At 40.8% G+C, this 21934-nt stretch overlaps 2 protein-coding genes across 2 annotated transcripts in view; one reads left to right on the top strand and one right to left on the bottom strand.

The window, feature by feature from the left end:
• The first annotated feature begins 12407 nt into the window (after positions 1-12407).
• On the top strand, positions 12408-16757 carry pno1 (partner of NOB1 homolog). The gene is made up of 7 exons (XM_023824972.2): positions 12408-12752; positions 12889-13038; positions 13261-13344; positions 13431-13491; positions 13887-14004; positions 14103-14173; positions 16448-16757. Exons 1-7 carry the CDS (start codon positions 12549-12551, stop codon positions 16513-16515), a joined length of 756 nt encoding a protein of 251 aa, XP_023680740.1. The 5' UTR covers positions 12408-12548; the 3' UTR covers positions 16516-16757.
• A 1235-nt stretch (positions 16758-17992) lies between these two features.
• Positions 17993-21934, bottom strand: part of LOC111850760 (calcineurin subunit B type 1) — a 19551-nt gene continuing 15609 nt past the window's right edge. Inside the window, exons 3-6 of the mRNA XM_023824973.2 lie at positions 19908-20084; positions 19491-19550; positions 19197-19381; positions 17993-18971 (exon numbers count right to left, since the gene is read on the bottom strand). Coding sequence (XP_023680741.1) covers positions 18924-18971; positions 19197-19381; positions 19491-19550; positions 19908-20084 — 470 coding nt within the window. The 3' untranslated portion in view covers positions 17993-18923. The remainder of the gene's footprint in view (positions 18972-19196; positions 19382-19490; positions 19551-19907; positions 20085-21934) is intronic.

Here is a 21934-nt window from a genome sequence, read left to right as displayed (position 1 = left end):
ATAATGAAGAACAATAGTTAATGAAGTAGGATGAGCACAAGGCATAGAGGTATACAGGGTTAAAAAAAGACACTCGGTATTATCTGCGGTGAGATGTTAGCAATGATCTGATGAACTGAAGGTGTTTGGATATGATGCAGGTACAGTAACCATCTCCAACAAGACAGCATGGCTGCTCAGCTTGGGCAGGTAGAGGAGAGGGAAGAGAGCCACAGGGAGGGCAGGACGACGATCCGACGGAGGCTGGCAGATGGAAGCGCCATAGGTGGCTTAACAAGAACAAAGCTGTCTGTCCGCGGGTGTTTGTAGAGGCAAGTCCGGGGGGGGGGACCGGGTTACAGCCACAGCGGAAGCTAGCGCGCGGCGCGGCTGTTAGCAACTCGTGCTGGCGAGGCTTCAAAGCGCGACTTCAAAAGTGCAACCGCCATCTCGCGTTGCCTTTACACTAATTGCGTTTCAACACAAAATAAGACTTTTGTCATCGTATTTTGGGAAAATATCGGCTGGCAGCAGGACAGCGGGGAGCTCAGCGGCCAAGAACGTAAACTTGCAACCTGAAGGATGCCTGTTTGAGTCCCCGGGGGGCCTACTTTAGGGCTGTTCAGCCGGATGCCTAACTGGAATTGCTCCAGTAAATTATCCTGAAGTAAAAATCCACAGGACTGTGAACATAAAAAATATTAGGTATGTACTAGGATATTGAAATTTTGTTCTGAAATGTAGGATTTCAGTTCACTTTGAAAACACTGTGTTTTTAAGAGGCATCAGTTTTGGTGTACATATATAAAAATCCCATAAAAGGCCTTTCCTATACCTGTGCTTCCAGTCTCGGCTACTTCATGGACCCCCCCCCCCCCAAAACTGTATATGACCTGGCATTTCCAATGATGTAATGGCATATAAATGAGCTTATAAAAGTTGCATTACTGCTGCGGCGAATGCGCCGCAGACGTTTGCAAAGCAGACCGGCAGTCGCCATGTCGCAGATGGCCGCGCCTCCCTTCCCGTGGCTCCTCCTCCTTACAAACTACTGCGCGGCCTTCACATTAACCGCCGCAATAATCGGAAGCCGCAGCTGGCCTCTAAATAAGGGCAAAACCAAGCAGAAATGAAGCACTGGTGCAGAGCTGCTGATGTTCAGCTGCTATGGTCAGCAGGCAATGACGGAAACTGGTTTACAAGATGACTAAGCTTGTCGTATTGCAAGACCATATGTACAGTAAAATGTGCCTTTCCCAGCCAAATGAACAGTCAGAGCCATATCAGCGCTCATTTATAGGGGCATGTACACAAATGAAGCAGGGATGTACTTATCACAATATCTAGACAACTGCTGTCACAGTGCTGTTACCAGGTCAGGTGATGCAAACTAAAGCAATATCTGATTCCAACAAGGGAATGAATCTCATCAGTCTGATAACTACCATATGCTGGGGATTTAGAGAGAAGGCTGCCGATCTGATGCTGTCCATCCAGTGTCCGCTCATCCCAGTCAGGGTGGTGGGGTGGGCAGGGGCCTGTGCCAGGCAGCACAGGGCGCGTGGCTGGGGTTCACCCTGGATGGGATGCCAGTCTGCCACAGGGCACATACCCAATCATAAGATACAGGCAATTTAGAGATGCCAATTAGCCTAACTGCATGACTTTGGACTGCGTCGGAAAAGCCGCATGACGTGGGGAGAACACACACACACGCAGAGCGCTGCTGTGATTCGAACCCCTGACCCTGGCGGTGTAAGGGGAAGGTGCTATGAAACACACTGCCCCACTGATGGGTGCCAACAGCTAAATCAGGCACGTCGACGCTGTGGCTGCAGTTTGACACGCAGCTCATCGTAACGCATTCTGCTGCGTAATTAAAAACAATCTGGAATTAGATACAGGAAAATCTATTATGAATTTACTGAAATGCTTTGAAATATTGAAATATCTTGAATACTGAATATTTAAATAACCCAATATTGTTTTGTAACATGCAAATTCTAACATGTATTATAACCCTTGGAGCTCACGACAGTATTGTAAAAATATTGTATTGGACCTATTTTTCTGCAAAAATAATTAATAGTACTTTTTTAAAAAAGGTGTGTTAGCAAAGGACACTTGTCTAATGTATCCAGTGACTTAAAATCCATCCTTCCATAAAGTCCATTCATCTATCCATAGACATCCATCCATCCATCCAGTACTGGGTCTCAGTGTGTTGCTGTGTGAGGAACTGGAATGGACAGTGATAATATTTGCCAGACATTGTTCACCCCCACCCCCCCGAATTATCCCTGACAAAGTCCTGGTACAGATCGGCGCTCCGCTGCCGCCGCCGCCGCAGGGAACGTGATGAGATCCTCAGCAGGGTCGGGCAGCCCCGCGCTCGCCCTGGGTCTGCAGAATGCCTTCACTGTGTGCGCTGTGTCTGCGGGGAGCAGCGGCTGGATCACAGCCACAGTGCCCCCTCCGCTGACGGCCGCGCGGAGTCGGGTCGCCGGGGGCTAGCGCGTTAATCCATATCATACTCAGGAAGTCTCGCGTAGCTCGCCGGCAGGGCAGGATTTTCAGGGCTAATTCACTTTGAAAGAGGGGATTAGGTCATTTTGTTTGTGGTCAGCTTTTACAGGGATTAACCTTGAAAATGTTTGCCCCCTCAGGGGATTGTGGCCGTCTACAGACACAACAGCCTGGCAGACGAACGAGGATTCCCACATAAAAGTATTAAATATATGTAGAACAAGTAAAAAAAAAAATCCACCATACTAAAGTTACTCTGTTGAAATGTTTATGAAATTTTGACGGACTTTTAATGGAATTTATTACAATTTCACTTTTCTTTTGATACAGTTGGTGATTATTATTTTAGAGAAAACTGTGGTACAAACGTACCTTCCTTGCACGAAAAATTAAATTTCATTGCCAAGAGCCAAAATCATATGCAATACAGTAACACAACTTCTGGATACTGTCCCAATAAAGCCAATTCTTCCAGCTAATTCAAAATATGTAATTTTAAATAATTTTCCTTTAACTTTCCTGTCTAAAAACAGCAGTAGTTATGAAACATGAATTTTATTTGTAAATAAAGTTGAAGAAAGTGGCAACTTGTTCTTTTTTTCATAACACGAAAATATCAGAGTTCACAGTGGTGTGAAATCTCTTTTGCTCTCTCAAGTTCACTTTCTCACATATACGGTGCTGAGTTCTGGTCAAGTGGGCTTCCATTCACACTCTGTTCACAAGGTATGAATTTCCCAGTTGTGGTGAAAAAATAGATAAATTATAGAAATGAGTTCATAAAACCAATCATGGGGTTACTAAGCTAAAAATTCACATGATGTATTTTTAGTTTTCCAGTGTTTATTGTTCAGGAATTGCACATATGGGTTCATACACAAGTAAAAATTAAATACATGCATCATTTGAGTGAAATTAAGCTTTCAGTTTAATTATTATCATTGTTACAATTGTTAATAAAAGCAGCAATGTCTCAGTGTGACAGGGAACAATTATAAGGATGAGTGACTTACTATATTTTTAGTGTGAACTTTAGTGTGAGCTAGGACAATTCTTTACAATAGAGTTGTAATGCCCCCTAGCGGGATAAAGCATAATGGCATGACAAAAATATGGTTATAGTGAATGCAAATGATTTTATATACAGCTGTGAAAAACATAAAGGACCACTTTATATTTTTAAACAAATCTGCATTTTTAATGAATTGTAGGATGACATCAAGTGACCTTCAAAAGGAACAGGAAACATTAAGTGCAGGTGTGAGGTGCACTGCTAGGACAGTTCATATCAGGCTCACAGAAGCAGGAACGAAGCATATACAGGTCCTTCTCAAAAAATTAGCATATTGTGATAAAGTTCATTATTTTCTGTAATGGACTGATAAACATTAGACTTTCATATATGTTAGATTCATTACACACAACTGAAGTAGTTCAAGCCTTTTATTGTTTTAATATTGATGATTTTGGCATACAGCTCATGAAAACCCAAAATTCCTATCTCAAAAAATTAGCATATCATGAAAAGGTTCTCTAAACGAGTTATTAACCTAATCATCTGAATCAACTAATTAACTCTAAACACCTGCAAAAGATTCCTGAGGCTTTTAAAAACTCCCAGCCTGGTTCATTACTCAAAACCACAATCATGGGTAAGACTGCCGACCTGACTGCTGTCCAGAAGGCCATCATTGACACCGTCAAGCAAGAGGGTAAGACACAAAGAAATTTCTGAACGAACAGGCTGTTCCCAGAGTGCTGTATCAAGGCACCTCAGTGGGAAGTCTGTGGGAAGGGAAAAGTGTGGTAGAAAACGCTGCACAACGAGAAGAGGTGACCGGACCCTGAGGAAGATTGTGGAGAAGGACCGATTCCAGACCTTGGGGGACCTGCGGAAGCAGTGGACTGAGTCTGGAATAGAAACATCCAGAGCCAGCGTGTGCAGGAAATGGGCTACAGGTGCCGCATTCCCCAGGTCAAGCCACTTTTGAACCAGAAACAGCGGCAGAAGCACCTGACCTGGGCTACAGAGAAGCAGCACTGGACTGTTGCTCAGTGGTCCAAAGTACTTTTTTCGGATGAAAGCAAATTTTGCATGTCATTCGGAAATCAAGGTGCCAAAGTCTGGAGGAAGACTGGGGAGAGGGAAATACCAAAATGCCTGAAGTCCAGTGTCAAGTACCCACAGTCAGTGATGGTCTGGAGTGCCATGTCAGCTGCTGGTGTTGGTCCACTGTGTTTTATCAAGGGCAGGGTCAATGCAGCTAGCTATCAGGAGATTTTGGAGCACTTCATGCTTCCATCTGCTGAAAAGCTTTATGGAGATGAAGATTTCATTTTTCAGCACGACCTGGCACCTGCTCACAGTGCCAAAACCACTGGTAAATGGTTTACTGACCATGGTATTACTGTGCTCAATTGGCCTGCCAACTCTCCTGACCTGAACCCCATAGAGAATCTGTGGGATATTGTGAAGAGAAAGTTGAGAGACGCAAGACCCAACACTCTGGATGAGCTTAAGGCCGCTATCGAAGCATCCTGGGCCTCCATAACACCTCAGCAGTGCCACAGGCTGATTGCCTCCATGCCACGCCGCATTGAAGCAGTCATTTCTGCAAAAGCATTCCCGACCAAGTATTGAGTGCATAACTGAACATAATTATTTGAAGGTTGACTTTTTTTTTGTATTAAAAACACTTTCCTTTTACTGGTCGGATGAAATATGCTAATTTTTTGAGATAGGAATTTTGGGTTTTCATGAGCTGTATGCCAAAATCATCAATATTAAAACAATAAAAGGCTTGAACTACTTCTGTTGTGTGTAATGAATCTAACATATATGAAAGTCTAATGTTTATCAGTCCATTACAGAAAATAATGAACTTTATCACAATATGCTAATTTTTTGAGAAGGACCTGTATCTATATATAATTCACAGATGCACACCCATAATTTGAGAAATGAGTGAAAAAAATGTGTGCTGTGGTCTCTTCATTTTCTCCACGGCTCTACATGATTATGTATTTCTCCAGTCATTTAGTGTATTGGGGTGATTATGATTAGCTGTTCTATGTTAAGCTGACAACTGGTCCAATGTAAGCCCATTGTAGACAGGTGCTACGGGGTATTAGCACCACATATGAAAAAAATCAACCTATGAGATGCTATACTTTTAAAGGGGGGGGGAACTGCTAAACAGGGGACTCCACCCCCCCACGCGATTCATGCAACATTGACAGAAATTAGCGACTTCATCCTTCATTAAGCTGATTCCCTTGATCCCTCTATGAGTGTGGAAGAAAAGGGCCTGGAGCATAATCATCCTACTTCCAAAATTAGCTGGAAGCAAAGGAAAATAAAGAATAAAAACCATTTTGGCAGCATCAAAAAAGCTAAGAGCTTCCCAAAACTGTGCGTTCGGACTGTGCATAGCGTCTCACAGGTGTAATGAAACAGCGCTCCGTGTGGCCATTTCACACATTCACACTTAGATATTCCTGTTATGTCCTCCACATGTAATCAAAGGATGCTCAAGAAGGTGACTTATCACAACATTCAATACTGCCAGCCTTCACAGCAGAACAATCCCTCTACACCTTGCTAAATGGTCATTTGAACAGCTCTTTAGCAGTGTGCCGCACTGTTGTGGATGAAACACAATTCATAGTCCCTGATTGTCAGGCTTTGCCTTTCCATCTGAAAATATAAGGACATACAGGTGTGCTCCATTTCTCAGGCTGCAGGTGAATCAAGGAGCATCTATCGAATAATGAGGCGAATCGAATCCATGACGTACTTCCTGGCGAGAATTTTCTCTGTGAAAGCGCTGTGTCCACAAGACCTCCCTCAATCCGCTTTTCTAAAGGTCACTGGTTATTACCTACCCCACCTGATGCTTCCTTTCACCAGCCATCGCTTAGGTGGCGCTTTGAATCTGAATTTCACACCACGCCGGGGTCTGTTTCGCCTCCGCGGCCGGCCGATCGGGACGAGCACGCCAAATGGCAGCAAAGAACAACAGAGAGAAGCATGAACTACGCTAGCAGAAGAGTTCAAGAGTTACAGGTGGCCATTGCAATCTCCCCTTCCAGAGGAAATAAGGATACAGCACACTTACTCACTGCGCGTGCGGGAAGATTACATCATATTATTGATACTTCTGAAGTTACCATGACGATGCACTGGAAGCCACCAGCTTCATGCTTTATGAGTTCCATCACTTTCCTGTTCCTTAATGTGGAACTCCTGTGAGCCATCATGAACCCCCCCCCCCCCCCACCCCAACTGGCTGGGCACACAACCCAGTCCCAAATCAAAGCGCAATTTCCCCAGAGTCAGTACAAGGATAAAAAAAAAAATCTAATCTTGATTAATCTACACATCTGCACGACACGAGGTGAATGAAAGGTGACACAAATGAGTTGGAAGTATGTTCTTGGGGTGAAGGGGATTGTGGTGCTGTTTACACAGCTCAGGGTCAATCAGGGTGCCGTCGATCACGCGGACCCCTCAGCCCCGATTATCCGTACGCATAAACACACACGTGAGGGCAGAACTGCTCAGCATACACTCACAGAATTACACTCACAGAATTACACTCAGCAAAAGGGGCCTCATGCTGAGCTACGGCTTCGCTAACGTGGACGTGCCTGTTGCTGTGAAGCACCACAGACTCCAAGTTTAGGTGGCGTGTTGCCACACTTACATGCTGCCAGCCCTGTACATTTACGCTTTGTGAAATTACAGTGCTGACAATAAAATCAGTGCGGCAGCTGAGACATTTCTGCATTTCTGGTCAAAACAATCTCCTGAACTCCAAACTGAATGTCAGAATGGGAAAGAAAGGTGATTTAAGCAATTTTGAGCGTGGCATGGTTGTTGGTGCCAGACGGGCCGGTCTGAGTATTTCACAATCTGCTCAGTTACTGGGATTTTCACGCACAACCATTTCTAGGGTTTACAAAGAATGGTGTGCAAAGGGAAAAACATCCAGTATGCGGCAGTCCTGTGGGCGAAAAAGCCTTGTTGATGCTAGAGGTCAGAGGAGAATGGGCCGACTGATTCAAGCTGATAGAAGAGCAACTTTGACTGAAATAACCACTCGTTACAACCGAGGTATGCAGCAAAGCATTTGTGAAGCCACAACACGCACAACCTTGAGGCGGATGGGCTACAACAGCAGAAGACCCCACCGGGTACCACTCATCTCCACTACAAATAGGAAAAAGAGGCTACAATTTGCACGAGCTCACCAAAATCGGACAGTTGAAGACTGGAAAAATGTTGCCTGGTCTGATGAGTCTCGATTTCTGTTGAGACATTCAAATGGTCAGAATTTGGCATAAACAGAATGAGAACATGGATCCATCATGCCTTGTTACCACTGTGCAGGCTGGTGGTGGTGGTGTAATGGTGTGGGGGATGTTTTCTTGGCACACTTTAGGCCCCTTAGTGCCAATTGGGCATCGTTTAAATGCCACGGCCTACCTGAGCATTGTTTCTGACCATGTCCATCCCTTTATGACCACCATGTACCCATCCTCTGATGGCTACTTCCAGCAGGATAATGCACCATGTCACAAAGCTCGAATAATTTCAAATTGGTTTCTTGAACATGACAATGAGTTCACTGTACTACAATGGCCCCCACAGTCACCAGATCTCAACCAAATAGAGCATCTTTGGGATGTGGTGGAATGGGAGCTTCATGCCCTGGATGTGCATCCCACAAATCTCCATCAACTGCAAGATGCTATCCTATCAATATGGGCCAACATTTCTAAAGTATGCTTTCAGCACCTTGTTGAATCAATGCCACGTAGAATTAAGGCAGTTCTGAAGGCGAAAGGGGGTCAAACACCGTATTAGTATGGTGTTCCTAATAATCCTTTAGGTGAGTGTATATACACATATATACACACACACACAAAGAAATAAAAATGTATAGATGGAGAGGAAAGGGGAGGGAGGGAGAGAGAGAGCCAAAATGCATTCCTTTGCTCTATCTAGAAATAATAATATCAGTCACATGGCCTCTGAAAAAAAAGTTAAATTTAATTGGCTGTAGCTAATATAAACCAACTTTTCAACAGGCCTTCTCTGGCTCTCAGTAATCCCAGCTGGCCATTTTTCTCTGTTATTAGTTTCCCTTTCATTCATGTCTACTGTTAATGACTGTGTTATTAGCCGGGGGCCCCAGGCAAATGATATCGGGCTCTCCTGAGGGAGCCCGACAGTATCGCCATTACCTGGTTGTTAGCCCCCTCATGGTGTTAACAGGAAAGTTTTTGCTGGGTGACCACGGAAGAAGGATTGGAAAAGGGAACTCTGTCCAGAGGCAAATATATCTCAGTTGGCTGTCCTGCAATCCTCTAGGCAGTCTTATATATGCATACAAAATACAAGGCTTACTATTCCTGGAAGAATGTTTTTTCAGTAGGGTCAGAGGTACTACATTCCTGTATTTTCATTTAAAAATTGTATGTGCTCATTTAAAAATATTAGTAAGACCTCTAAAAAAAGACATCGAACTGTTTGCCTTTCTGATGCTGCCACCTACTGGGGTTCAGCAGAACTGCCGTTTGCTGAAAATGTTAAATGTCGGCTTCCTACCGCGATTCAGGTCTGAACGTGTCCCGGCTAAATTGCATCCTGCCAAAACAATTAGCAACAAAATCCCGAGCTTTCTAAAGGACTGGTCAGGGCCAAGGTTTTAAAGTGCACAGCACTCGCACACATGCCACCACCACACGGAGGCAGACATTTAAATTACCCCCTCCGGCACAGTCAACATTGGTTTGTTTAGACCATCTAAAATCTCTTCAAAAGTTTCATTCCGTCTTCATTATCCTTAACCGACTCCTTTTCAAACAAGTCGAAGCGCAGCTCCGTGGTATTTGTTGTTTCTTCAGAACCCCTCAAAGCCTGACATTGTAAAATAAATAAGTTATAAATTAGTGTAGATGGACAACCTCGCATTGCCCCTTTAAGCTGGGCTAAGTTCCTCTAATGGTGTCATGATGTATTACACCGCCTCCCTACCAAGATATTCTCCCAACACACCACATAAGTAAATAAACTTCGAATCAAGATGGGAATCGTTACTGTAGCTCTTTTAATGGTTCGGTTTTGGGCCATAAAAACATTCCTCGTTCGTGACCTAATTTGTCTTTCATGAGTGCATGTGGCTCACTTACAACTTAAAGGACTTCGCAGAGAAAAATGGGGAATTCTTGCTTTTAAAAGAAATTTAAAGGAAAATATAACGCTGCTCCCCTTTCGCCATGGATGAACAAACAGACAAAAACAAATGAGAGAAAAACAAACAAAAAACGCAAGCACAACAAAAACGAGCGTTTATTCTCACAATTCTTTGTCTCTCTGGACAAAGCTGTTGCCTGGGATCTAGTACTACACACAGTTAGTTGAGGGACAATTTGAAACAGCACAGTGACACCACTGATTATATAGTGTTATAGAGTTATACAGTTAAGGGTTGTGACGTGGCCATTTGGATCAGTTTCAGGGACATCGCTCGTGCTAAGTCGACATAATGAATAAATGTTGTATTTTTTATTTACTCGTTTTTCAAACACAGTTGAAGGTCGTGGGAAGGTTTGTTAGGGATTCAAGCCTGGACCCAACTGTGTCTGGCTGGTGTTCATTCTATTCTCATTTAAGGATCCAGAGCACAGAGTTCAGGATAGCAGGTTATTATAAACTGAAATTAATATATTTATTGCTGGTCAACAAACTCTTCTCTTGTTACATGTTGGCCCAGTGGATTCCAATTTTGATGAACATGTTGAAACGTTTTGAATCATCCTATTTCACCAACTTGTCCAGTACAGATTCACAGGGATGTGAAATACTGCATAAGGGAAAGTATACAGCATGTATTCCAAATGTAAATACTGAAAGGTATTATAAACTATAATAGGTCATCCAAATAGGAAGACAGGGATATGCATGGTCAGGGGTACAACTTTGGGTTGTTCGTTGGGGGGTTGAGGTCTCCACCCATTCAAGGGGTTCCATTGGCTGGTTTTGATTACTGCCCCCCTCCCCCCATGATTTATGGCCATGTGCCACGGTCAAGTTTTTTTTCTTAGAGTATAAACATGAATTTCGAATGTGAGTTTTGTTTCCAATTTTTAGATTTTTGTCTTGTACATGTTACTTGTTCTTCTGTGTTTTTTCAGTAAATATATATAATTGTTTGATCGTTTTCGTTTATTTGATAATAATAAAGAGAATTAAATAAACAGTATAACATTATTCACTCATGTTCCTGATTTATTTGATAAATAAACGAGATAATGTTACTTCTGAAGGACCTGTGTTTCTCTTCTCCCAAATGCGTGTAACTGTGCCAATCAGTCTGTAATTGAAGACATACCAAATAAAACTCCTGGAAATATTTATTGAAACCAGGAGTCATGTTCCTGTAATAGATGTCTTACCCTGTTTTAAACCAAACCTGGAGGGGGGGGGGGAAACAAAATAGAAAGTTTTCTCGACTGTGCCAGAAAAGCTTTTAGGTTAAAACAAAAACAGAAAGAAGCAAATGGGCAACATTCAGGCAGACTATTAGTGAACTAACTCTGATATGACCCCAAATATAATACAACAATCGGACTAGATTGCTGTGCTGTAGCTGATAGTGTCTTTAGGTTAACCACAAGTCTTAACATGTATCTACCGATTTCATCTACATTTTTTACTCCGTGGTCTTCTGGGAATATTCGTTACTGCCGAGTGCAAATAGGGTCACTGTAATATGAAACCAAAAAAAAAGAGAAATAATTTTGACAGTATTTCCCGAGCAGTGTCCTTAAATAGCACAAAATTAAGGAACACTAAGGTTTCAAGAGTGAAATACAGAAACACGTAAAAGAGATTTATCATAGAGCAACTTTAAAACATACTTAATGGACCTTAGGCTTTGTTATTCTGATCAAAAATATAATTTTGTGCTAGAGCATTAGAAATGATTTGAGAGCTATCGCAAACTGCTTGGTTTTCATTCCAGATCATCGATTTTACTTGTAATGTAGCAAAAGGGAATGTTCACGATGTAGGAGCAGCTTAGCCCAGCATTAGTGGATATGCCTACATATTTATCATAACTGTAGTAAAGGGACACACTTTACTTTACTGGCCTTTTAATATAGAGAAACAAGAAGTTAATATAAGAAAAAAAAAACATTTTACATGTTTTTCTATTAGTAAATGCAGTTTGCAGGCAATCATTTTATAGATCGCGGTCACCAATCTTCCGAGTAGAAGAATTATTTGTCACTATCTGGCGACCTCTAAGGCTATAAGTGGAATTACACCTAAATATTCGTGGCCCGTTATTGGATGGACAGAAAGAAGACAGGCAGATGGATATTTAGTAGTCTCTATAGTACGAATCTAGGGCACATGATGACAGACTGCTCTAGATACATTTAAGTAGCAGGCAGTCACTGAACCATCACTGCCATTGTGCAGGCTCACATATTTGCAGTGCTAAAACACAATGGGTAGTCTGACTCTGAATCCCTGAATTAGTGCAATACAGACATTCTCAGTTCATTACAAAACCAGTCAAAATAAAGTATAAAGTTTTCAATATTGTACATAATAAGCATAACTGCCTAAATATAACTGACACTTAAAACATTATATTTGAAATTCGATAGCAACTGGTTTAAAAAAATGTCAGAGAATTACTATTTACAAATAAGACTTGCTGTTACTTACTGAATCCATTAATCTAAGGTAGATGAATGTACAAGAATAGTACTAATTGGGGTAGACTCTGCAATCCTGACCAGGACAAGCAGTTAGTTGGATGGATGGATAGTATGAGGGCACAAACATGAAACGGAAACGGTGTGACGGATGTGCGCACGCGCGACTCTCACATTCGAGGCGTGCGTGACGACTTCCGGTCCTTTTCAAGATGGCGGCCATCCCTTAATAACATGTGCGATTTGTAGAAGCGTGTTTAACTTTTTAACTGTGTCTTTTACGTAAGGTCTTCGCAAGCTTGACAATGGATACCGAGAATCCAAGTGAGAATGAACATAAAGCATCCGCCGAGATGGACTGTCAGAGTTTGGACAGCGAATTTAAAAAGGTAAAATCCAAAAAGAACAATAAACGCAAGAGGCGAGTGGATGACGGAGAGATGGACACAGAGGACGCCGTGGCACGAAAGAGACCGGACTTTCCACCTATTTCTGGAGACAAACTGATGGTAAAATAAGCCGATCCTTTACAACTACATAAACCATTTGCCATGTAATTTACTGAAGGACCAAAGTCTTGTTATTGTAGCTGCAAGTAGGATATCGTCTAACGATCACTACGGTACTTGTTTTCATGTATTCAAGGGTAATTCAGACGAAGTACGGAAAGTCCCTGTACCCGGTCATCGGTACACTCCTCTGAAAGAAAACTGGTTAAAGATTTTTACTCCGATCGTTGAACACCTACAGCTTCAAGTCAGATTTAACTTGAAGACAAGGAATGTCGAAATCAAAGTAAGTGCATTGAACGTAAGCCGTCAAAAGGCAACATTTATTATACCTGTTGTAAATTACTGTCGACTTCCCAGATTACTGGTTTGACAGACAGTTTAAATCAGCGGTACGCTTGGCACTACGTTAGGTGTAAACTACCCAGACTACTTGAAGGATTTTAAGGATATTTTTAATGGCTAACTGAACGTGAAGAGGTTGTTTTGTATCTCAATTTTTCAACAGACCTGTAAAGAAACGCAAGACATCGGTGCTCTGACAAAAGCCGCAGATTTTGTGAAAGCTTTTGTACTAGGCTTTCAAGTTGAGGTAAGCTTATCTTCTGTAATTGACTAAACCTTTGTACGAGCTTTCCTTTATTATGTCTGTTGTGTTAACGTTGGTTTTGTCTCCAGGATGCTCTGGCACTAATCAGATTAGACGAGCTGTTTCTTGAATCCTTTGACGTCACAGATGGTGAGTATGGTTACAGTATAACCCAGCTGTTGGAACACAATGACTTCATTTGTTTACCTTGAAATTGAGTAATGACCATGTAGAACTCTTAAATGAAGTGATGTTTTAGTGTCTTTAGTGTGTACGTGTTTTAGTATAAATACGTATTTTTTATTATAGGTAAGGCAGTTTGTTTTATGTCCAGAACATTTTTACTTATTTTCACAAATGAGAATGTTGATTGGAGTCTTGTCAAATTGTCAATTGTTCTTTGAAGTGTAATGTGTGTTATTCTTTGGTTTTGGCTCAGATTAAATGGGTAGATCTAATGACACGGTTTTAATGCATGTACAGTTACAAAAAAAATTTAATTTTAAAGAAATTACATTTTTAATAATATACAAATTTTCTTTAAGTTAAACCACTCAAAGGAGACCACTTATCCAGAGCTGTTGGAAGAATAGCAGGCAAGGGAGGGAAAACTAAATTTACCATAGAAAATGTGACAAGGACTCGAATTGTGCTTGCAGACACGTGAGTTTTTATTTTTAATATTAATTTTTGAAATTGATACTCACTTAACTGACCTATTTAACTTTGCCCTTTGTGATTCTGATGCACTTGTTTTCTAGGAAAGTACATATATTAGGATCTTTCCAGAATATAAAGATGGCACGGACTGCTATTTGCAACCTCATCTTAGGTATGTGAAGCCGAGTCTGACGAATCATTATTTGGACGAGTTATGTCAGTTATCTAAACTGCCTCATGAGGTTAAAAGAGCATGATTTTTGGTCATGTGCATAGTTATATGGATACAGCTTGCAGTGGAAAGCGAATCTGATTACTCCTTAGACTGAGAAGTTAAATAAAAACAAATAAAAAATGAAATGGATGAAAGTCAGGAGGGGTGGAAAAAAGGGATCAAAAACTGAAATAGGACTATACAGTGGTACCTCAGAACTCTAATTAATCCGTTCAGAACTCCGGATCGATTCATAAAAAGTTTGAGTTGTGATCGAACTTTCCTCATAAGAAATAATGGAAAACCAATTAATTGGTTCCCGGTCCCAAAAAAATACACCTAGGTATGTTTTTTTTTTTTTTTTTTTTAACATTTAAACACAAAATGAACCGGATAAAACAAGAGCATATACTGTACTAAACGCATCTAAGCACATTTATCAAAACAGTCCTTTGTAAAGTAAGAAAATAAATGTATCCAAACAATGTGTCCTGCCCCGATCGTCCGCTCCTTCCGTGTGCCACGCCCCCTCATTAACCCCGTGTGGAATCCCCGTGTGATCAGCTGTTTCTGGTTGACAGTCCTCTGTATTTCGTCTGTGTTTCAGTTTGTTTCCCCAGTCTGGTCATTGTATTGTCCGTTTGCGTTTTGCCTGCCTTACCTGTAATTAAACCCCGTATTCCCCGATACCCTGACATCTGCGCCTTTGTCTCCGTTCCGTCCCCGCTTGGCATGACAATATTATTATAATTAAATGTATTAATGGTTTATTATTAATATTAAAATAATGAATAAGAAATCTTTATTTTTAAATGTATTTTATTATATAATAATTACTGTTACTGTCTATCATTGTCTAAATGTATTTTTACTGTCTAAATATATGTATTCAGTTAGTGTAAACATGCATGATGCTTAGGGTGCATCAAACCCCCCAAGTGAAAAATATTTTCATGGCTATATAAAAAAAATGTTCTATCTGTACTAAAAACACACTGTGCAAAATAATTTGAAATTTGGATAAGTTCTACCGGGTCCACAACTGCCATGAAATTCTGAAATAACGGCAATAATTCATACTTTGGAATAGTTATACTGCAAGCATTAATGATTTCATGTTTTAGTATTTAAAGTGGTTAATAGTGGATATCGATGGCACCGGGGAAAAACCGCGTATCCAACAATTTGTCAATTTTACAGGGGAACGTTTTTTCTAAATGGTGGAAGTAAAACGTGACCTAGATTTGAGAGCCCTTGTGAACATACTGAAAATACTGGTGCTAAAATCTGAGCCTCGTCCATGTTCACAAGCTACTCACTTCCAAATCACAGCACAGACTGATGTCCCTTACGCGAAAATTGCATGATATGAAATGGATGTGGTTTTGTTTAGTTGCTTTAGTTTCGTTCCCGCCCATTTTTCACTTACGCGGATTGCGCCATACTATAGTGCACTTACGTGGTTTTTCCCAGGTGCCATCGATATATCAGTCGTCTTGATGTTCACTATCAGTTCTTAAGATAGACATACTATTATACTTGCCCAGAAGTATATTGCTATTATATTGCTGCTGGAAGTATTGCTCTGTAACAGTAGGCCTATGCCCTATACACCTGTACCAACTATATCAGACATCAGACATGTATCACAATAATTTAATAATTTAATTTGTGCATTTAAAATATATTTGTGAACTTCTGAAGTACCTTCGTTTTTCTTGCGTTTATCATTATTTTTCATATTTTCAATCTAGATGTGGACCCGGTAGATGTTAATCAAAATTAACGAAATTTTGCCCAAATTATTTTTTCATCCGGTAGAACATATTTATTATACAGCCAAAAACAGTTTGAAAATCAATGGGGGTTTGATGCGCCCTAATGATGCTATCACAGCGAATGCGAGGCTGAGACTGAAGCTTTACCCTTTGTTTCCGCTGAGACGTGCCACGTGACTCATTTCCCCGCGTGTACAAGTTATCTTAGGTCGGCGTTCACGGTTTGACTTGTGAGATTCAGATCGATCTCTGGGTAATTCTTTTTCGAACTGGTTTGTTCAACTTTTAAGAAATTCTAGTTCTAATGAGTTCAAGAACTGAGGTACCACTGTATGTATATTTCAACATTATTATGAAAGCTACAGCAGATCTCATAACATTCAATAGGAGATGTTTTTTGAAAGCATGAGCAGAAGTTCATGTGACAATCTCCATCCTCTCCTCCCTCCAACAGGAAGTCCACCCTCAAAGGTTTATGGGAATATACGGGCAGTGGCCTCCCGTGCTGCCGAGAGGTTCTAATATCGAATTCCGGCAACGTGGGATTAAGGTGGCACATGTTTTTCCAGACGGTATCTGTTTGAGAAATGCCGGGAATGTGACATACGACTTGGTCTGATGACCTGTCAGGAACTGACTTGTCTTTGAGAACTGCGTGCTGCCTGAAATGCAGGACCCATCCAGTGAATGGATAGTCCTCGTCAAAGTCAGCTGCCGCTGTGTTACTCCGATGCAGTTTGTGAATAAAAGGGTTTGTCCTCTGGGTTTTGCGCCATTTCATTCTTACTTCCATGATCCATCTGGCTATCATTTGGTTAAATACAGCCACTATTCTTTTAAAGGCATTAAAAAAAAACTTTGGTTATTTTAAATGGTTTATTTTTCATTTTCATACAGTATGAAGTTTCCAATAATTCCCACAGCATATGATGCAGCATGCAGAGAAGATAAAAAATAAATAACCGTCATTCACCTCCAGACTCCCCGCCAGCCCCTCTCCACAGGCCCTGAGATCCAGCCCTTTGGAGGACAGGTCCATCAATGCAATAACTGCTGACAGGAGAGCGGAACGTTCCTGCTAGCTTTATAACAAATACTTATGTACAAATCCCACATGGCTTTCCCTAGAAGTAAAGCATATGGCAGTCGACACTGGAACAGATATGAAACTGGAATCTGAGCAATGCGGTAATCGAGAATATTCAAAATAACATGTAGTGGCAGTGGTTATAATTTAAACATATACCAAAGTTTGGCAACCTTATATATTAATATAATTATATCACCATTCACCATGTAAACAAGAAGATATTTTTGTCTAATAATTAAAGGACTGACATGCAAAATAAAATAAAAAGTCATGCAAGCATATGAAGCCTAAGGGCCTCTGGGACTGACAGCCAAGGTCGTGCAGCACTGGTGTGAAGAACAGCCGGTATGGGACTGAGCCACTGCTCTAGAACGTTCCAGAAACCTTCCTGCGTGAGCAACCACTTCAGTAAGAGAGAACTACACAAGGAGACTCTTTAAAAAAAAAAAAAAAAAAAAAAAAAGTCTTTCTGTAAAACTTTAAGCATCATGGTAATCCTTAATTTTATTTTTAAAGAAAGAAGGCCAAAGGAAGAAAACTGACGAAGTGGGGGATGTCGGCCACCTTTCACGTCATGCAGACCCTGTCGGTGTCAAGATACATCACTACGTCTAGACTGATGGCTCAAAACAAAGGGTCCTGCCTATAGTTCCTAGGGTGTATACATCACTAGGTTTCTCTTCACTGTAACAGTTTAAAAAATCCCTCATTTCCCTAATATACATATACTGTTAACAAAATAAACCTTTAACGCTGCCTGCAGTGAAGCTGATAAATGTAACACTATAAAGATGTGATTCTCGCCTATATTCACATTGTTACAGAGCTCTTTGCATATTATAGTATACAATTTATCAGTGAAGCAAAAAGTCTAACTGCTGTTTTGAAGGTAATAAAATACAAAATACGTTTAATGTTTAATGTTCCAACCGACTTTAATAGAAATATTCCATCATGAGAAATGAAAAGCTTTTTATGTAGGGGATAGCTGGATGGTTGCAAAAATGTTCAAAGTTATCAGGCAACACAAAGACCTGCCTTCAAAGTAAACCTGAAGTTGTGCACAAAAAAAAAAAAGATTCTATTTCTACTGTATTTCGAGAGCAAGGCCAGGAATAGATAAAACTCCCTGCAAATACAAATGTATGAATAAAATACACATTCCCCCTTTATTACAAAAAAATCAACAATATATATTTTGGTGTTGTATGTGACTGGAAGCTAAAATGCTATAATCAAACTACGTAGTTCATATTACAAAGTGAAATAGAAAAAGAGAGAAAGACCTTCTGTATCCCTGGAAAGGAAATCACGCAGTAGTCACGAAGCGCTTTTGTTTTTATCTAGAGTGCTTCTCCCAAACTTAAAACGATGGTAGTCATGTGTTCAACTGGTTTACATTTATATTCTGATTGGCACTTCATACTCTACTTTGATGATGTCACAAAATCAAGTATATTGAGATACACCCAACTAACTACATAATTTCCCTATATACTTCCTTAAAAAAGACAAAAACAAAATAAATATAAAAAAAGAAAATAAAAAACTGCACGCCAACCCTCTTCCTTTCATCCACCAAACTGAGATGCTCGTTCAACAAGAAAAGCTGTCCTTCAAGATTTTTTTTTTTTTTTTAAAGTGCTACACCAAGTTATTGAGAGAATCGACGTTCAATAACGATTTAGAGTTGGCTTCGCGAGGCTCGTGTTGGAAAACGGTGGCTTCACAGAGAAAATACTTCCATTTAAATACACAGAGAGCATTGCTGGACATCTTGAGCATATCTTCAGAGATGGAGAAGAAAGCAAAAGTTGTTGTGGGGAGCTTCGGAAGTCAGTCACACATCCACCACCATCTTTTTGTGTATGTCTAGACCACCTACAACCTGCAGGGTGAAAGGACAGTGATGTCATCAAGCACATTCAAGAACATTTTATTTTTCAAATATGAATTAAGAAACCAAATGGAATTTTTGACTCCACAACCCTGACCAGGATAAGCGGTTCAGAAGATGGGTGTACTTCATGAAGACGTTAAAGAAGCACAAACAAAGATTAAGTTCACCTTTTCCTGTGGGTTACCGTCACAGGCTAACTAGTGATTTACTTACTGCGCAAAATTCTTCAAAGGATATTCTGCCATCTCCGTCCTTGTCTGCGTTAATAATGGTTTTGTCAACTATTTGCTGTAGCTGGGTGTCCTTCAGGTTGTTTCCCACCATCATCTTCAGCACCTGGAAGAGCTCGCCGTTGGAGATGTAGCCATCCTTGTCCATGTCGTAAATGCGGAAGGCGACTTGGGTAATAAGCAAGAGAACCAATAACGATTATGATGAATTACAAAGAAGCAAAACAGAAGTCAATGAAGGCATCTTAATGTGGATGATGGATTTAGATGAACTTACAACGTAATTTCTGTTCCTTGTCTCCTTTGACACTGAACTGTGAGACACCCTCTATGAATTCTAAACAAAGGCACAAAATACACCTTTTTAAAAACAAAGCTACCATTATCATTTGTGAACTAGGCTGAAAAAACAACTCCTTCCATTAAACAGAAGGAGCTAGGACTAATTTTAAATGCACAGCACGATCTTCAAAGGTACTTATTGCTGCAATCAGAGGAGATTTTCAGCTTCTTTGGTTGACCTCGCAAACAAACTGCAGATCCATACCAAGTTAAAAAGCAAACTTCACAAGACAAACCTAACAGTACTATTCCACTTTATAACTGTACTTAATCTTACACTAACAAACTTACACACATTTTCTTAGATCGAGGTGACTTTGGGTTATTTACAAAGCATTTTTTTCCACCTTACCTTTGAAATCGACTTCTCCATTTCCATCAGTGTCAAATATGTCGATGACTCGTTGTACTAACGGGTTCTGCTGCAATTCAGGCAGTGACATAAACTCTTCTACGCTCAAGGATCCCGAGTTATCGAGGTCAAGTTTCTTAAATCTCTTTCCTAGCCTCTTAATCTCATCGGCATCAACTGCAACAAAGGACAGAAAAAGACAGAAGTGGTCAGCTCTATAAGGGATGGGTCCACTAGCACACCACACCGTATCTTCACACTATGCGACTCAAACTAGAGCTTCCTAGGCATCCATGGGTATCTGAACCTAAAAGGTTTAAAATTAAAGAGGGTAGAGCTGTCCTATTGCTGCTTAGTGAAGCTAGATGGAACTCAGTCTATGTGTAGCCACAATAATACAAACTAGTATTTCTACAGCCCAACCATACTAGCAGGCATTTAAAACGCTAAGTTTATTCACTGAGTCACCTAGCACTTCCACTGTGTGCAGCACTAACCACATTTATCCTGATGCTGACAGAGTAACGCAACACAAACACCTGGAAGATCTCTTCAGAAAGATGTGACGATTAATGGACCAGCTAGAACACAAGTTGAGTCAGACAGAGATGAGGCTCTTTTCTCCCGGTTCTGGGTGCCTTTCAAAGTGTGTAAAAGGCAATTATACCTTACAAAAAATATAAAATGGTTAAGCATGTGGTAGAAGTACAAATCTGTTTTTTCTAGCTGTCAAGTTTATATACGGATAACAATTGCAGGCACTAATAATGTCAACAATAAGCAAATTAAGGATTTTTTTTATTTACAGGTTCTATCTTTAAATTTCCTTCCAGCATAAACTATACATAAATAAACTACATCTGAAAATCTGATTACCCCTCATAATGTAATTCTCATTATAAGAAAATGATGGAACAGCTTGATAACGGAAACCTGTTATATAATAGATCCACCACTAGATGGACCACAACTACCCAACTGAGTGCAACAGCAAAAGGCTGGGGGATGGGCTGCTTGTTGTTGCCCAAATAAAGTTACCAATTTCAAATATGTATTAATAAATACCCCTATTAGCCTGAGTAGAGCCTTAACAGTTATGAGCTTCCTGACGGACATTAAGATCCCAGGCCTGTCCCAACAAGGGGAATTTCCTTCAAAATAAATATTCTTTTTCATTTCTTCAACATGATAGTGTAATAGCGTGATGCTATGATTGGAAAAATCATGACCATTTCACAAATAATAGGAAAATAAAATGTTATCTGCAGATTAACAAAATGGCAGTAATACACATAAATACACGTGCTTCCTAAGACACGGAACGGCCTGGCGGTTGGCGGCGGCTCTGAGATCACGCCTGCTGGCGTGTTACAGCGGGGGAGACGCCACACACTTCAGATTTACCCGATCCTGTTACCTGGCAACAGCCACTTATAGGCTGCTGCATAAATCTCACTATACACAAGGGCTACGTTGTATGCAGGTTAACAATAAACCAGCCTGCACAGCCTCAGCCCCCCCCCCCGAAACCCCATGCCTGTACCTCAGCCATTCCCAGGCTGGCAGTTTCCACGTAGGAGCGGATAACGGTGCCATTTCACCAGTGGGTCACTACCTTTCACAGTGAGCTGGTGTAAATCCCTCATTCTTATACACTTTTCTTCCAGCCCTATCTAAGCCCACAGCATTAGCGCAGTGACACACTCTCCGCAGCCTGCAGACAAACTAACTAGCTACTTTTCAGTTTGAATCGTCTCTCCTATAGTTTAGCTTCACGGATTATAATCCGGCGACAAATCCGTTACCGCATTGCGGTACAGAAACCCATTTCGATACAAATTTCGCCAAATTTGCAGTGTTTGGATTAATGAGTTGCCGTCCATTAAACTCCCAATAGTCATGCCACAGACAAAGTGACAGGTTGTACTATGCAACTCCCACAGTTTTGAAATCAGTCTGTAACTGGGGGTGCGGAGGCACAGACACCGTGAGAAAACTCTGTCCCTCTGTCTGATCTGCATTTTCTG

This window comes from Paramormyrops kingsleyae, chromosome 20, assembly GCF_048594095.1.
Source record: "Paramormyrops kingsleyae isolate MSU_618 chromosome 20, PKINGS_0.4, whole genome shotgun sequence".
NCBI classification, from domain to species: domain Eukaryota; kingdom Metazoa; phylum Chordata; class Actinopteri; order Osteoglossiformes; family Mormyridae; genus Paramormyrops; species Paramormyrops kingsleyae.
The sequence above is the reverse complement of the archived record's forward strand: the minus strand, read 5'-3'. Positions and strand labels throughout refer to the sequence as shown.

Coding starts and splice junctions, on each gene's coding strand:
- pno1 (XM_023824972.2), top strand. CDS start 12,549: ATGGATACCGAGAATCCAAGTGAGAATGAACATAAAGCATCCGCCGAG. Junction 13,039..13,260: donor CAAGGAATGTCGAAATCAAA/GTAAGTGCATTG, acceptor ATTTTTCAACAG/ACCTGTAAAGAAACGCAAGA. Junction 13,492..13,886: donor ATCCTTTGACGTCACAGATG/GTGAGTATGGTT, acceptor ATTTTCTTTAAG/TTAAACCACTCAAAGGAGAC.